Here is a 15908-nt window from a genome sequence, read left to right as displayed (position 1 = left end):
CCCAGGAGTCCAGAAGTGCTTGGTAGACAACCATCCATGAAGTCAGCACCCCGCCCCAGCATAATGGATTGCTGAGGGGAGCGTTATGTGGAAATGGATTCCCACTGCTTTGAACTGCTTTCATTTCTGTTTTTCTTCATTTTATTTATTTATTTTTATTGAGAAAGCAGAAGCCAGCACACTAGTGACTGGGCCCCAGAAGGCACTTTTGGAGTGGCTGGTAGAAGAACATTTCCATGCCCCAGTTCTGAAATTCTAACACAGCCCCTGCTTCCAGTACCAGAGCTGACCACCTCCTCATCAAAACAATCTGCCCTTCATTTTGAACAGGAACCCCCCACACGCTCCCACTTTCCTATTTTGCTTTTCCACCACAGAGTCCCAATGTCCAGGTGACACCACTGCTCTAACTGAGGAGAGCTGAACATGACTCCATCTGGCACGTTAGAATGAGGTCATTCTCTTGCCCGTGAGAGTAAGCATGTCACGAGTGGAGCATGCCAAGCCCCTGCCAAGCTGAGGGAGCGAGGCCCAGGATTAAAGCAGACTGAAGAGCAGCTCCCAGCCTTTAATAAGGATTAGTAAGTAGTGCTAGTGAAAGTCAGGCCCCAAAGGAGCACAGCATATGGTTAATGAGGTTGCAACGCAAACATTTGTGCACTTTCTCTCCTTTGGGGATGTATTTTAATCCCTGACAATGGATTCAATAGGGAAATTGTCCCAAGATCTTGACATTAGACACCTAATTTTACACCATTTGGGACCTGCTGTTGGATCCTACCACACAGCACCCTCCTCACCAGTCTTTTGGCCACACCACTTCATGCACCGAGGAGAACTTACCCGCTGAGGACCACGATGAAGTCCATGACGTTCCAGCCGTTCCGGAGGTATGAGCCCTTGTGGAAAACAAATCCCAGAGCAACTATTTTAATCCCAGCTTCAAAGCAAAAGATCCCAATGAAGTAAGGCTCTGTCTTCTCCTGTGGGAAGGGACGAAGGAGATTGGTGAGAGAGGGAGTTGCAGCAAACCTCCAGAGGGGAATGCTGCTTATGCCTTTTTATTTAACATTGTGCTGGAGTTTGGCTGTTCCACCATGCTCACTACTTGACATTGGACCTCACTCTGCCTGCTCTGCTCTCAACACACTCTGAGGCCCCACAAAACCCTTGAATAGTTAACTGCAGGCTTCAGGCCTCATCTCTGTTCCCCAGTCACCCTCCCTGCCCCACTTTCTATCTGATAACCCTTTCTGAGACCTCATTAATAGCAAGTATCCCTGCCCACCCTCCAGAGTTGGAGAAGTCTTTCAGAAGCATGAAGAGCCCAGAGGAAAGCTCCAGCCACATTCCATCCTTCCCCAAAGACATTCTGGAATCACCACCATCAGAGAGACAGAAAGGAGATCACACCTCCAGTTTTCTGAGAAGCTGTAGGCATCAGAGACTTAAACCTCAGCAACTGTGGTTGCCAGTGGGCTTGCTACCAGCTGACACCCATGCCTGTGAGAAAGCTGCAGCCACTTCCAGGAGAGAAGGAAGATACAAGAGAAAGGCACTTACTAGTCGTCGGGACATGGGTGTCTTGTCATCCTCGGGGAGGTGCTGCTCCAGCGCTAGGACGATGCAGTTTGCAATGATGGTGGCCAAGATCATGTATTCGAAGGGCGTGGAGAGGACAGTTAAGGAGCAGAAATGACATAACAGAGATGGAACAAGACTCTAATCCACTTCCTTCCTCACCCTTTGTTGCTACTTGTGACTGCTCAGGAAGCGATCACCATTTCTCCTCGCGCACGCGCGGGTGTCCACACAGCAGCCAGATAAGCTTCCATTTTCCTGTGCTCCTAGCTGGCAGGATGAGACCTACTGATTCAGCTGTTTGGAAATGAGACAAGACAGCCAAGAGTACCAAGCTCATCATCAGCTTCTCGCCAGGGATCCAGTGGTGCCCAGTGCTCCTCCTCCACCTGGTAACTACTATTCTGGCACTGGTGATGGAAGGAAGCCAGTGCCTATGGTGTGCAATACAACGGACTGGGCACCCATAGTAGCTTTGAACTAGGACCATGCAGGATGGTGGGAAGCCGGAATAACATACAAAGATGAATAAGTACAAAGGTTTAAAATTGCCCACAAGCCCCCTTCAGAGCCCACATGAAAAGCCATGTGACCCAGCAAGCCTACCAGGTCAGGCTGCAAAATATAAATGTAAAACTCCCCCATACTTTCACCGGGAGGGAAGGGCTTTATCTTCTCTATAAAGGTCCAGCCCAACCAACCCTCCCTCACCAAGCTCTGCTGAGAATCTGGAGAAAGCTAAGCTCTTCAAAGATCCGACATAGGCTCACACACCCTCACACCACTCCTTCCCTACTCAGTCCTACCTGCCATCCTCAGGCAAGCCCCCCACCTGTCATTTCCTTGGGACCTCTCTAGCCAATAAGTGCCTGTGCTGGCATTAAATACAGCCCCTAACATGGAATTTAACATCAGTCACCTGCGTTTGTAAAAGCCTAGTTCAGCCCAGCTGGGCTTGGGAATTATAGACCAGTCCATACTCTACCATTTTTGGATAAGAACCAAGGCAGAGAAAAACTGGGCTTACTCGTGCATCTGACTGATTTCTGTCTGGTTTCAGGAAAGGACACAGGGCTGAGTCTAGTTTGTTAGAGTCATAAATGAGACACTCCCTCCAATGGACAGAGGAGATCTGTCCTTCCTTGCTGCTTTTAACGTGTTGCTCATCATATTGCACTGCATTGCCCCGCTGGTCAGTTGGATATGCCTGGGGATGTTTGGAACCCATTTGGGCCACCCCGTTTGTAACATCGGTTCAATTCCTGTCAGCCTTGTAGCTCGGATGCTATCTGCAGTTACTTAGGGATCAATGCAGCTTCCTCTGCTCTGTCATTTCTGCATGGTACCTCTAGGAGCTCTGAGTGAGGTTTGGACTGAACAATACCCATTTCCCCATTGCCCCTCTCCAGCCTTTGAGAAGGTTATTAGGCGTCTGGGTGCTTGCAGTGGGGAAATGAGATATTGGATGGCTTGGAATTGGCTGGAGACTAAACTACAGCTCTCCAGGCCAGGGGCTCACTTGATTATATAGCGTATCGCACAGCCCAGCACTGAGTATGCTGTCAGCACTTAACAAGGAATAAGAATCAAAAAATACGGCAAGGCTGAAATTATCTTAGCTGGGTCAAAGAGGTTATGTGAGGAGACTTTCCACAAGTCACCCATTCAGTAGTGGAAAGTCCCACAGAGGGCAGCATACCACTGGACCTGGGCAAGGGGGTGAGAATGGGAAGTCCCTCAGAGCGCAGCATACCCCAGGACCTAAGGGGTGCAATGGGGAGTCCCTCAAAGGGCAACATACTCTGAACCTAAAGGTTGGATTTTCAGAAGCACTCAGCATTAGCCCAACTCTGCTCCAATGGGAATTTCCCTGTTGATTTTAATGGGAGCAGAGTGAGGCTGATGGCGAGTGCTCTTGGGAATCTCATCCTGAACACAGCTTTAGAGCAGGGGCTGATCTCAGAAGATTTGGCATTAGCTGGGGTCACAAGGATCTCAAGGTCGACTCCCGCCTTCACTCTGCAAGCACTGTCAGCCCCACTTGCCTGATTCTCCTCTTCCCCCACAAGCACTTTCGTGCTCCCAGGCAAAACCCATACAGTTACTGCCTTGACCGCCTCAAAACTCACCTCTGCTGTAATGCATAAGGACTTTGCCCTCTGACAACAGCTGGCAGCTTTGCTGCTGACTGGCTGAGGATGGCATACACCCTGGCATATCAGTCCCCCTGGTTCCCCTAGCCCACGTGTTATGGCTTGGATTTGAGATTGTAAGCTCTTTGGGGCAGAGAATGACATTGCCTATTTGTTTGTCCTGTGCGTAGCACAATGGAGCCTGACCTGGCTGGCCTCTAGGCACTGCTGCAAGCTGCACATTATATAACAACAACAACACAGGTTTTTGCCAGCTCAGCTGCGGCTGTAATTCTCCCCTGCTGATCTGATAACTGTTATGCAGGAGGCCCTTTGTGATGCCGAGGTCAGACTGTGCAATATGCACTTAATGTGGGCTACTGAAAAGGCTGATCTGTCAGCTCCTGCCATTATGTGGCCTCTCCATTATTGCTGGAGGGTAGGCAAGGCGGAGCTTTGGGGCTGGAATGCGCTATGTAGGGACCGAATATTAATATTATTACTGTTATTAATATTACCTGCTGCTGTGCGCCCTTCACCACCTGGCAGCGTGGGCAGGGATCGACTTTAAAAGGTTGGGGGGTTGACTTTTCAGGCCATTAATGGCCTGGGTCCTAGATGCCACTTCTGACTCCCTGGGGTGCGTTCCGGCTCTCCGTGATCCAAGGAGATATGGCTGTTAGGCTCTGATCTCAGAGCTCCCTCCCTCCCCCTGGTTAGCCCAAACACAAGCAAAGAGGAAGGCCTTTCCAGAGCACACCAGTGCACCTCTCTCTTTCCAAAAGCCTGTGGTCTGACACACCGATTGCACTGGCACGTGGGTGCTAATCACCGTGTTTCAGCCTCATGAACCTGAGCTTTGGCAACTCTCCCAGGGTCTGGCCTTTAGGGGCTGATCTGCAAAGAGTCCCAGCCCCATGGACCCCCAAAATCAGTATCATCATCCAATATCTATAACATGATGGTCCCCCGTCAGGATAGGGGACCCAGCGTGCGGGACAAACACAGGAAATGGACACTCCCTGCTCTGAAGATGACAATCTACCATCAATGGGACTTCAGCCAGGAGTAAGGGGCTGTCTGTAGAACTCTGTAAGACCCAGCATTTAGATCCCAACCAGTGTGGGTGCACCTTGACACCCACAAGGAGGCCCAAGATTTTCAAAAAGCGATGCCTCCAAGTACAGGCGTCCACTCGAGATGCTTTGGCAGAGCCTGAGTCTCAGAGGTGAGTGACAATTTGGGCCCTTTAAGGCATCTCAAGTTGAACACCCCGAAATGGAGGCAACCAAAATCACCGGTCTCTTTGAAAAATCTGGATCAATGATTTCAAAGAGACCCCACCCAGCTGTAAGGCCCCAGGCGCATCGATCTGACTGCAGGGCCTGAGTCTTTATGTGTTTTATCATGAAGCAGCTAGGGTCCTTGGCAAAGAGAAGTGATATAGCATACACATGGCAACTAATTATTAGGATTATTAGATATCCTCCCTTCAATTTAGATTGACCCTACTACAAATCACCTAGATATTAACATTCTCCTAATTGGGGGAAGAAGGAATAAATTGAGGGTTCTTCACATTTAGAAGAGACCATGAAGCCTAGCTCCCCTGATCCTTTGATCTCAAGACGGCTGTGTTAAACAAGGCGGACACGTAAAGAATTCCCTCCTCCCATCTGCCCTGCTGCCCAGCAGCGCCAAAACAAAGCACACTTCAGAGCTAAAGGACGACTAAATCCTTGTCAATGGCCACTGATCTTTAACATGTCTTTGTAATAAAAGTACAATTGTCATCAATGAACACGAGGAGACGGGCGATGCTTCCTAGCCCTGCTACCTCGCAGCTGGGAGGCAGGAGGAGGGGACCTTAGATACACCACTGTTTCGGGATAGAGAGTCATGTTTCAAGAACAGTGAGATACTGATGGAGAACAGACACCTCTTTACCCTGCAGGTGAGTGAATCAACTGCCATGCTCCTGCCTCCTGGGGGACATTTTCCTCCCAGAGTTCAAGAGGAGGCAGTAAATCCAGTGCACCAATTCATTGTACTGGCTGTGTTATGGGAATAAAGATCCTGGGCAAAGTGAATAGCAGTGGCTGTTTACACGGCTGGCAGGAGGTCTCCACAGGTGCCTCTTTTAAATTTGGGCTTGATCTTCCCTGTAAAAGAAACTGGGTGAATCCTAGGTCTCGTGACAGACTGGGAACATGGAGGGGCTGGCTGGACAGGTCTGTCGGTGCTGTGCCCTGAAACGCAGTGATGTGCTCAGGGGGACCCACTGCACCAGGCAGCAGCCTAGCAATTAGGGTTCAGCATTAGCTCAGAGAGCTAATTAGGCCCAGTTGAGTTCAGTTAGGCTCAGCACTTTTCACAGAGGGGCTGAGCTACTCCCCTGGGAAAAACACAGGAGGGGGTTGCTGACCAGGAGGCAGGATAGGGAGCCCTGGGGAAGCAGAAGTGCAGTCCCGTAAATTGGTTTCTGTGTTTGTGTTGGAGCTGGCTGGCTGGAGAGCAGCACGGCAGGAAGGGAGCAGCCAGGGACTTCTGCCAAGTGTGGGCCACTTGAGTTAAAGCAGAACTGAAATAATCCTGACAGGGAGGGATTGTGCGTTTAAACCAGAGCCCCTGTCAACTTCTCCTCTCCAGCTGCCCCACCCTCTGGCCCTGCCATGCACTGGTTAGATAGAAGCATATGCGCAATGCAGCCATCCCATGGCATGGCTCTGCCACAGAACTTCACTGACCCCACCGCCCCTCCTGCTATGCCAGGACCCACACCCTCAGTCATGTACCTTAGTCCTGATCTGCAGTGCCCTGCACTGTCTCCTCTGCCAATCCACCTCAGTGCCAACCTGCACTCCCTGGACTGGTCCAGTTCTCTAGTTAGCATGGACTGTCACAGGGGTGGGGATGGCTCTGGGATCTGAACAAACATTCACTGGCGAGGGATTACATTGAGATCAAACTACTCATTTCCACCATTTCTCTTTCTGCGCAGGTCCTTGTAGTGCCCCATCACCATCGAATCTGAACTTCTCCCAAGTATTTAAAGTCTGAAGTAACAATCTCTCTCTGTCTGCTTTCCTCTCCCCAGCCTGTAGGAGAATAGTTTGATCAGTGTAGAGGGAGGGATGGGATGAATGTGACTTAAAGCTAAGCAGAAGTGATGTCTGCATTTAGCTCTGAAAGTGGAGAGGCCCGTTCCCTTGGCAGATGTTCCAAAAGGGAGTTCCACCGCTTAGGCCCATCTCCTGGGTAGTTCTGCCTCCTGCACTCAGAACCGCCCCCTGCTGGTCAACAGTATAATTGCTTCCCTGAAACAGCTGGTGATTTGGGGGTGGTTGTGATGAGGAAGAGGCAATCCAGGAGGAGATCTGTGGGCAGTTTTGAATAGTGGGCCAGACAGACCTTGAACTGGACTCCCATTCTATAATGAGCCCATGTAGAGAGCTGAGCACCAGAGTGACTTCTGGTGCTAAGCAGATGGGCTGTTGTGCTTTACACTGGCTGGAGCTTTTTAGGGCTTGTGGCTTCATTCCTAGGCACACTAAATTACCCTACACAAGCCTGGAGATCACGAACATGCATATCACCATAGCCAGGTCTGTGTTCCACAGCATGGGGCATAATCTTCTGGCCAGACACAGGGAAGGGGGCATTCTTTGCCACCACAGCTAGCTGGGCATCCTGTAGCACTGAGAAGTCCAAAAGGGCTTGTAAGTGGCAGACCAATTTAATCTGAGGCCAGATGCCCCAGATCGTGGGTGAGACTATAGGCATGGGAGGCTCTTCAAAGCATTTCCCTCTTGCTACCATCCTCGCCTCATTCTTGCCTAGGTTAAGCTTCAGCCAGCTGCTCTTCTATCCAGGTGCTGGTTTTGGATAGGCACTGGGAGAGCTAGAACATTGTGACATCTATCTTTGCGGGAGAGGTGAGATATAGGGCTGGGTACTGCTGGCACGCCGATACAAAGCTAGGACTGAGCCTTGCATAACTCTGTGGCTGAGGGCTTTGGAAGTGCAGGGAGTGTTGACCCTCTGGGTTTGGTCTAAGACCTGAGCAATTTTTAGGGCATGTCCCTTCATTTCTGCAGCTTCCTGAAAGTAGGGCAAGAGTATCGCCTATCTGGTGACCAAAGACAGGCTTTCAATCCATACCGCCGGTGATCTCGCCAAGACGAGTAATTGCAGAAGCTAATACTTCTTTAGCCTGGTATGGAGAGGAGCTGGGGATTCAGATGAGGTATGGAACAGACCAGGTCACTCAATGAAATTAATGGCCAGTAATTTAAAAACAAATCAAAGGAAATATTCCTTTATGTAGCACATAGTCACCCTGTGGAATTCACTGCCATGAAGTCACATCCTGTTATTGACATCCTGTTACTGATATTAGCTATGGCAGCATTAATTACGCTTGTCATTAGAAAAGATAAGATTGAGGCGAATCAAATCTCCTGCTACAGAGCATATGCTGGGCACCCCAGCGGTCAGGCAGGAAGGCGTTGGCCACCTGCAGCATTGCACAGTGGTGGGCCTTGGGGGAGGGTGGGTCTCATCAGACAGGGGCACTACCAGAGGCAGGACACTCTGAGTGGTGTGGCAGGTTCTCCATTCTCAGATGAAAAGCGATAGATAAATCTATGGTGCCACCACCCCTCAAACTGGGGATGTTCTGTGCTCAGTCGTAACATTTACCTCGCAGTGTGGGGCCAGAACAGGGTGATGGAAACTGCCATGAGGTGACCAACCAGGTATCAAAAATTTTCCCAGGGGGCTTTATATCAGCTGTGATTTCCCTTCAAGGCTCCTGTTAAGGCCACACACTGCTTTGTTCCCCAGCCACACCAGCCAACTTCCAGCAATTACATGAGAAACAATATTTGAGCCACTGGCCTGTTTTGGGTCTTTTGTTCCCTTTTCCTGAAAACCTGTGAGCAATTAACACTGGTTCAAAGAAAACAAGTGCTTTAGCAGTGCTGTTACAGCAAGCAAGGTGAACTATCAGGCTGTAGGGAGGTTACCAGTGGAGTTCCTCAGGGATCGATTTTGGGACCAATCTTATTTAATCTTTTTATTACTGACCTTGGCACAAAAAGTGGGAGTGTGCTAATAAAGTTTGCGGATGATACAAAGCTGGGAGGTATTGTCAATTTAGAGAGAGACCGGGATATCATACAGGAAGATCTGGATGACCTTGTAAACTGGAGTAATAGGATGAAATTTAATAGTGAGAAGTGTAAGGTTATGCATTTAAGGATTAATAACAAAAATTTTAGTTATAAGTTGGGGGTGCATCAATTAGAAGTAACGGAGGAGGAGAAGGACCTTGGAGTATTGGTTGATCACAGGATGACTATGATCCGCCAGTGTGATATGGCCATGAAAAAAGCTAATGCAGTCTTGGGATGCATTAGGCGAGGTATTTCCAGTAGAGATAAGGAGGTTTTAGTACCGTTATACAAGGCACTGGTAAGACCTCGCTTGCACCATACTGTGTGCAGTTCTGGTCTCCCATGTTTAAGAAGGATGAATTCAAACTGGAACAGGTACAGAGAAGGGCTACTAGGATGATCCGAGGAATAGAAAACCTGTCTTATGAAAGGAGACTCAAGGCTTGTTTAGCCTAACCAAAAGAAGGTGGAGGGGAGATATGATTGCTCACTATAAATATATCAGAGGGATAAATACCAGAGAGGGAGAGGAATTATTTAAGCTCAGTACCAATGTGGACACAAGAACAAATGGATATAAACTGGTCATTGGGAAGTTTAGACTTGAAATTAGATGAAGGTTTCTAACCATCAGAGGAGTGAAGTTTTGGAATAGCCTTCCAAGGGAAGCAGTGGGGGCAAAAGACCTATCTGGCTTCAAGATTAAACTCGATAAGTTTATGGAGGAGATGGTATGATGGGATAACATGATTTTGGCAATTAATTGATCTTTAAATATTCATGGTAAATAGGCCCAGTGACCTGTGATGGGATGTTAGATGGGGTGGGATCTGAGTTACTACAGAGAATTCTTTCCTGGGTATCTGGCTGGTGAATATTGCCCATATGCTCAGGGTTCAGCTGATCGCCATATTTGGGGTCGGGAAGGAATTTTCCTCCAGGGCAGATTGGCAGAGGCCCTGGAGGTTTTTTGCCTTCCTCTGTAGCATGGGGCATGGGTCACTTGCTGGAGGATTCTCTGCCCCTTGAAGTCTTTAAACCATGATTTGAGGACTTCAATAGCTCAGATATAGGTGAGAGGTTTATCACAGGAGTGAGTGGGTGAGATTCTGTGGCCTGCGTTGTGCAGGAGGTCAGACTAGATGATCATAATGGTCCCTTCTGACCTTAATATCTATGAATCTAAGACAAATCCCTAGGCACTAGATCCACTTGCCTAGATGAGAAGTGTGGGGCTGGCTGGCAGCACTGGAGTCTCTCTCCTCCCGCAGGGTCTGTTTCACCCTGACAAGTTGTGCTTGCTATTTCTCACTCCCTTCCTTTCTGAGACAGATGTTTAATGCCTCTCTCTCCTTCCTAAAATCTTTAAATTTGATTATCCCAGGATGGAAAAATCCAGATGGAAAAACCAGGTAGCTCTGATAGATGCAGGAACCAGAGGGAGACATGAATGCTGTGGCTGGGGCATTACAGAGTGGGACAGAGGCAATGGCACTGTCTGGTAGGACAGCGCCCTCTAATCTCTGTGAACACAGACACAAGCTGAGCACATTCCACTCAGGGCTTGTCTACACTGGCAATTTACAGCGCTGCAAGTTTCTCGCGCAGGGGTGTGAAAAAACACCCCCCTGAGCGCAGCGAGTTTCAGCGCTGTAACGCGCCAGTGTAGACAGTGCCCCAGCGCTGGGAGCCGCGCCCCTCGTGGGGGTGGGGTTTTTAGAGGCTGGGAGAGCTCTCTCCCCGCGCTGCGCCGTGACCACACAAGCCATGTTACAGCACGGCCGCGGCAGCACCTTAGCGTTGCCAGCGTAGCCGAGCCCTACGAGGGGAGAAGCGGCTTGTAGCCACCTGACCCTTAACACAGAGGTGTGGTGCACAGAGACGATGGGGGCGGGTCAAAAAGCACAAGTGTTGGCCTAATTCTTCCCCAACTGAAGTCAAAGGGAGTTTCACTACTGACTTCAAAGGGAATAGAATTAGGTCAACACCCATCTCCTTTGGGAATCCCACCCTTAAGGCCCAAGCATGTGCTGCTCTTACACCAAGTGCAAGCATTCAGATGGACACTGAGCATTGCAAGCAGGGATCTGTAGCCTCCACAGGCCCCATACCTCCAGATTGAAGAGGGCAGCTTTGCTCGGCCCCATTCTGTATAAATGAGGTGGGATTCTTGGGCAAGTTACCAATGAAGCCCTCAAACGGGTCAACGTTGGGTGTTCCTGCCTTTGTGTTACCCCTTCCTCCAGAACACCTAGCACTGAGCGAGTGTCCCTGATTAAGCTGGCCCAGCCAGTGTGAGGATAAGGTTCCTTCACTCAGATCAGGGGAGGAGTTAGGGCCAACATTTTCAAAAGTGGCTTTTCATTTTCAAAGCCTCATGCTTTAGGTGCCCACCATGCGACACCTTGACCCTACATCCCAGCAGCACTGAGCACCCACAGTTCCAGCTGACATCATTGGCCACTCTCAGCACCTCGGAGAATTAGGCCCATGGTCTCTCAGTTTGGACCCAAGACTGAGGCACCCCAAATCAGAGAGCACTTTGGAAAACTGGGCTGTAAATGGTCTGGAGATCCCCAGATTCCTCTGCCCCACCCCAAGAGAGGTAAGAGTTGGAAACTATTAGCAAAAGGGTGAGGGGATAGTCAATAAACACTAAAATCAGTCTGCCTTTCATTCTGCCAAGGAGGTGATGATCCTCCCAGCTCAGAGATGGGGACCCCCCAGAAGATGTCCTGTCTCTCTCCCACTTCCTTCCTTGTTAGGTGTCTAATTATAAAAAACTTACAGTCACCCAAAATGCACAGTAACACTTGCCTCCCTCTGAGCCTAGTAATGAGAGCCTGTCTCTTGCCAGCTCTCTCATTTTACCTTCATGTAGCTTCTCGGATAAGATCATTAGGGAAACGATAAAAATAGGCTTTCTTATTGATTTATCCCCTTTATCCAATGCTCTCTCCCTTGAATAGTTGACTTGTTTCCCTAGCAACTCAGCTAATTCCAGCCCTGCTGCACACCTGCCGTTTGTTAATTTCCTTCCTGGTGAATTTCAAGCTGGGGAAGGAGATGAGAGGCCAGTGGCAGCAGTGTTGACTTGTTGTTAGTCACCAAGCCAGGCAGAAATTAGCCCAGGCTTCAGCAATAACCCATACTTCTCCCTCACACCCAGCTATCTCCTGCCCTGGGACCACTCCACTAGGTTCTGACCTGGTCTGGCTTGAGCCATAAGTCTGTAATAGTGGCAATGGTGCTCGGTGCTGAGCCCTCTTCCTCCATCAACTACTGAATTACATCAGAGAGATAGAGGCAGAACTTTTTTTGTAGTTACCACGTGGGGATTAGCTAAGCAGAGCAACAGAAGGGAATGTGGAGCTCTTTCCCTTCTCTTAGGAAGAGCAGCCAGCTAAGGAATATGGGCTTTGGGGGAGCAGCCTCTATGCAACTGGGTGCTTCCCTCTGGTTACAAGAGAGTGTGCATCTGCACCAGAACCCACCACAGGAACAGGTCTAGGATAAGAGCTAAAACCAGATTCACTCATGCAGAAAGCACGCCCAGATCCAAGCCCTGAAGGGGGATTTATGATTCTGACGGCACGCTGATGCAATATGCCCAAATGGCTGGATAGGACATAAATCACACCCTGGCTGAGTGCTGCAGAAAGCCTTCACAGATTCACCTGCAGCGTCTGTGACTTAGTGATCTGAAAGCAGTGAGATCATGCTAGCTTCCCTCCCTGCCTTCCTGCCTACTCCCTCCCTGCCTTCAGAAATGAAATGTGCTGGTAGAAGGGTGGGATTGAGAGGAATGGGGGCTGGGATACATGCAGCATCAAAGAAGCTATGCTAGCATCTGCATAAAGGCTGGACCCATTTAAAAGTCTGCCTTAGAGAAACCAGCTGATAGGGGCAGGAATTCAGTCCCCATGTTTATTAAATCAGGATTTGCTACACTGCCTCACCAATGATCCCCCAGCCCTGCACTCAAGGAACCAATTTCTCCGAGGCTTCTTCTCCATCTCTATCTTCATTTGATTCTGACTTCCCCCATCAATAGACCCTAATCCAAACCCTGGAGGAAGCACTACCCTCTGAGATGAGAGGGAATTCAGCCTCTATATTCATTCATTCATTCATCTCTTTGCTCCCAATCCCTTCTTCCTTCTGCTTGTCCACCACCAATCTCCTCTCTCTCCCTCCGCATGACGTGACCCCTGTGAAGGAGCCTTCTCCTCCGCAGCCCCTGTCACTTGAACAACCTTCCTCTCTCTGACTCCCCAGCGCTCCATCTAATTCCAAATCACAGCTGAAAGCAATACTTCTCTTCTCTGCCCCTTCCTGTTAGACGCTGCAAGGTATTCTGGGGTACATTTTGCATGAAAGATTCTATTCGCAAAATAAAGTTGTGGTATTGTCCCAAATTCAGCCCAGAGCTTCTCCAAACCCCCACTTCACTAACCCTGCTGGGGCAAGGAAAGGGGACACAAGAAAGTGAAGAACCTTTCTTCAGTGGGTAGGGAAGTTTGTTTCTGTCTTTAGTTCAATGCTCTGAACACTGGAATTTCGATAATGGTCTCATGAACATACTCAGTCTTGTGACATTCATGCCTCTGTCCAGTTCAAGTCTGGTTTAATGCTTGAAAGAAGACTGAATTACTTCTCTAAACCTATCACCCACACACACCAATTGCCATTGGGTACACAAATAGCACTGAAAGTACTCTATGCATATACCTTATATGGCATATTTTTATATAATGTGTGTGTGTGGGTATGTGCATTTGATTCATGTCTCCATATGGGGAGGAGCTGCAGGGCTGTCACGTGGGTCTGCTGGTCCCTAAGCGACTGCCACATTCACACCACCACCTGACAGCTCTGGCGGCACCACGATTGACGGGCTGTGAGCCACGTGGGCCCAAGCACCACAGGATGTGGCACCCACAAGGGGCTTGATTGGCAGTGCTCCAGGAGTCCCTGATTGGTCCAGGCACATTATTAAGCTGGGTGGGAACACTAGGAAGGTGCCTGGGCAACTAGGCGGATCCTAACCTGGCTGCTGTGACAGACCCTGCTCCTTTGCCTTGCTTTGGTTCCTGGCTTCCGACTCCATCTCTGATCTTTAGTTCCAGTCCTACCCACTAGGCATGACTGCCCAAGCCCTGACCATGATACAGATACAAATAATGGGCCAGGCCTACGTGCCTGATATGGTCCATTTGTCTCCAGTAGCATACAAGAACTGTGAAGGTGCCTAAATTGAGCAGCTAGGGAGCCCCAGTTGCAGGGAGCCTGTCAGAACATGGCCAAAAGAAGAGGTATGGCTGATGCATGCTGCACTCCAGCAATCCTCAATTGGAGCTGTGCCCTCGACAGGGCTGTTACTGCCAATGCAAGCTAAAAAAGCGCAGAGGCTGCTCTAAATTGCAGAGAGCGCCAAAGAAGCTGACAGCAGCCCCCGGCTATAGGGGAGCACAGATGTGGTGTACAATCACCCTAGCCCCTCCTCCTCATCTCTTCACACCGATGTCTTGCAGCAAAGAGACCTCCATCATACCGGAGGATTGGGGCTATTGAACCTAATTCTCCTTCTTTCACATCAGTGCCATTTAGCTGACTTTAATGAAGTTATTCCTGATTTAGGTCAGCTTATGTTACAGGGGAATCAGACTTAGTATCTGGAAGCATTAAAAAAACATGGTATATGTTTCTAAAAGTTCACGCTCTAAATCTACATGAAGGGCCAAATTCAGATCTGTGTAAGTGGGCACAACTCTACTGCCTGCCCCCGCCTACATAAGGTTTGAATTTGGCCATTGTAATTTATACATATATACATACATTAATAAGTTGTATGCATGTGGTTTTTACCTGTCATATATGCAGTCATATATGTATACAAATCTTTTTTCTCCACCCAGCCTTGCCTTAACTGGAAACCAAATCTCTCTCTCTCTCTCTCTCTCAAACAAAGAAGAATCACATGTGATTTTGCTGCCTTAACATCAGTTTTTTAACTTTGGTTACCATAGCAATGGGATGCAACTTGGTGTCACCATGACAACAGCTGTTTCTGTTTAAATTCACCATCTGACAGGCAGCCTCTCTCTCTCTCTCTCTCCAGCTGTCAGAAAGATGGACCTGCCATTACACCTACTCCCAAAGCAGGCTTGAAATCTAATGAATGAAAGGCAAAGAAAGCAGCACTGAAAGAACAACAGAAAGATGTCAGAAGGCTCAGAATGTTTCTCCCAGGTAGCATGGTCATGCTACCATCCCGAGGCATACACCAATGGATTAAGTTACTCCCATTAGGAAATCCCCAGTACTAGCCAGTTTTGTTTCAAACAAGTCCATGCAAAACTTTTTCGGCTCTTCTAAAGGCTCCTCTCTGGGCCCTGATCACCTTTAACAGAGCACTGCAGTGCATAAGCCAGCGTGCTGGAATTGTGGCTGGGCACGAGAGACAGGGAACTGCAGTCAGGCACCCCCCCACAGCTGGTCCGTGCTAGGTACTAACAGGGCTCTGCTGTGCACTGACAGGGCGCTGTAAGAAGGAAGCACCTACCGATGGCCCTGGCTGGGCACTGACAGAGAACAGCTGGGCTTCAATAGGGCGCTGCATAAGGAAGCTTGCACAGCAGGTCCTCACTGGTCATTGTCACGGCATTGCTAGAGTCCTCACTGGGTCCAGACAGAGTAATGCAAGGAAGATCCTCAGGGATCTTCTCCACTGCTTTGTACACCTGTGCAAAGTGACTGCATAATGGGGGCAAAGGGTGCAAATGACCTCACAGGATGCAAGGCAGTGGAGAATGTGGCCCCCGCTATCTGGGATCTCAATGGGTACTGTTGCAAGGTGGTTGTCACAAGACAACCTCTGCCACTGGAACTTTTGATGCAGATGACATCAGAGCGAGCGCAGTAGAGAAGAAGTAATGAAGGTGAAGGGAGAGAAAGAAATGTTGTCAGGAGGCCAGCAACAAGCCAGTTTAGCTCTGCACGTTTGGGCCATTGTGTG

At 49.2% G+C, this 15908-nt stretch overlaps 1 protein-coding gene across 2 annotated transcripts in view; it reads right to left on the bottom strand.

Annotated features, from left to right (window-relative positions):
• CACNA1E (calcium voltage-gated channel subunit alpha1 E) overlaps positions 1-15908 on the bottom strand; it is a 257484-nt gene that overhangs the window by 201619 nt on the left and 39957 nt on the right. Inside the window, exons 3-4 of one of the 2 annotated variants that reach the window (XM_084636282.1) lie at positions 1564-1669; positions 844-983 (exon numbers count right to left, since the gene is read on the bottom strand). In XM_084636282.1, coding sequence (XP_084492408.1) covers positions 844-983; positions 1564-1669 — 246 coding nt within the window. Of the gene's footprint in view, positions 1-843; positions 984-1563; positions 1670-15908 lie in introns of those variants that run through there. The other variant, XM_084636281.1, reaches the window with a different exon arrangement.

This window comes from Lepidochelys olivacea, assembly GCF_965140295.1.
Source record: "Lepidochelys olivacea isolate rLepOli2 genome assembly, chromosome: 8".
NCBI classification, from domain to species: domain Eukaryota; kingdom Metazoa; phylum Chordata; order Testudines; family Cheloniidae; genus Lepidochelys; species Lepidochelys olivacea.
This window is presented reverse-complemented; position numbering and strand designations above follow the sequence as displayed.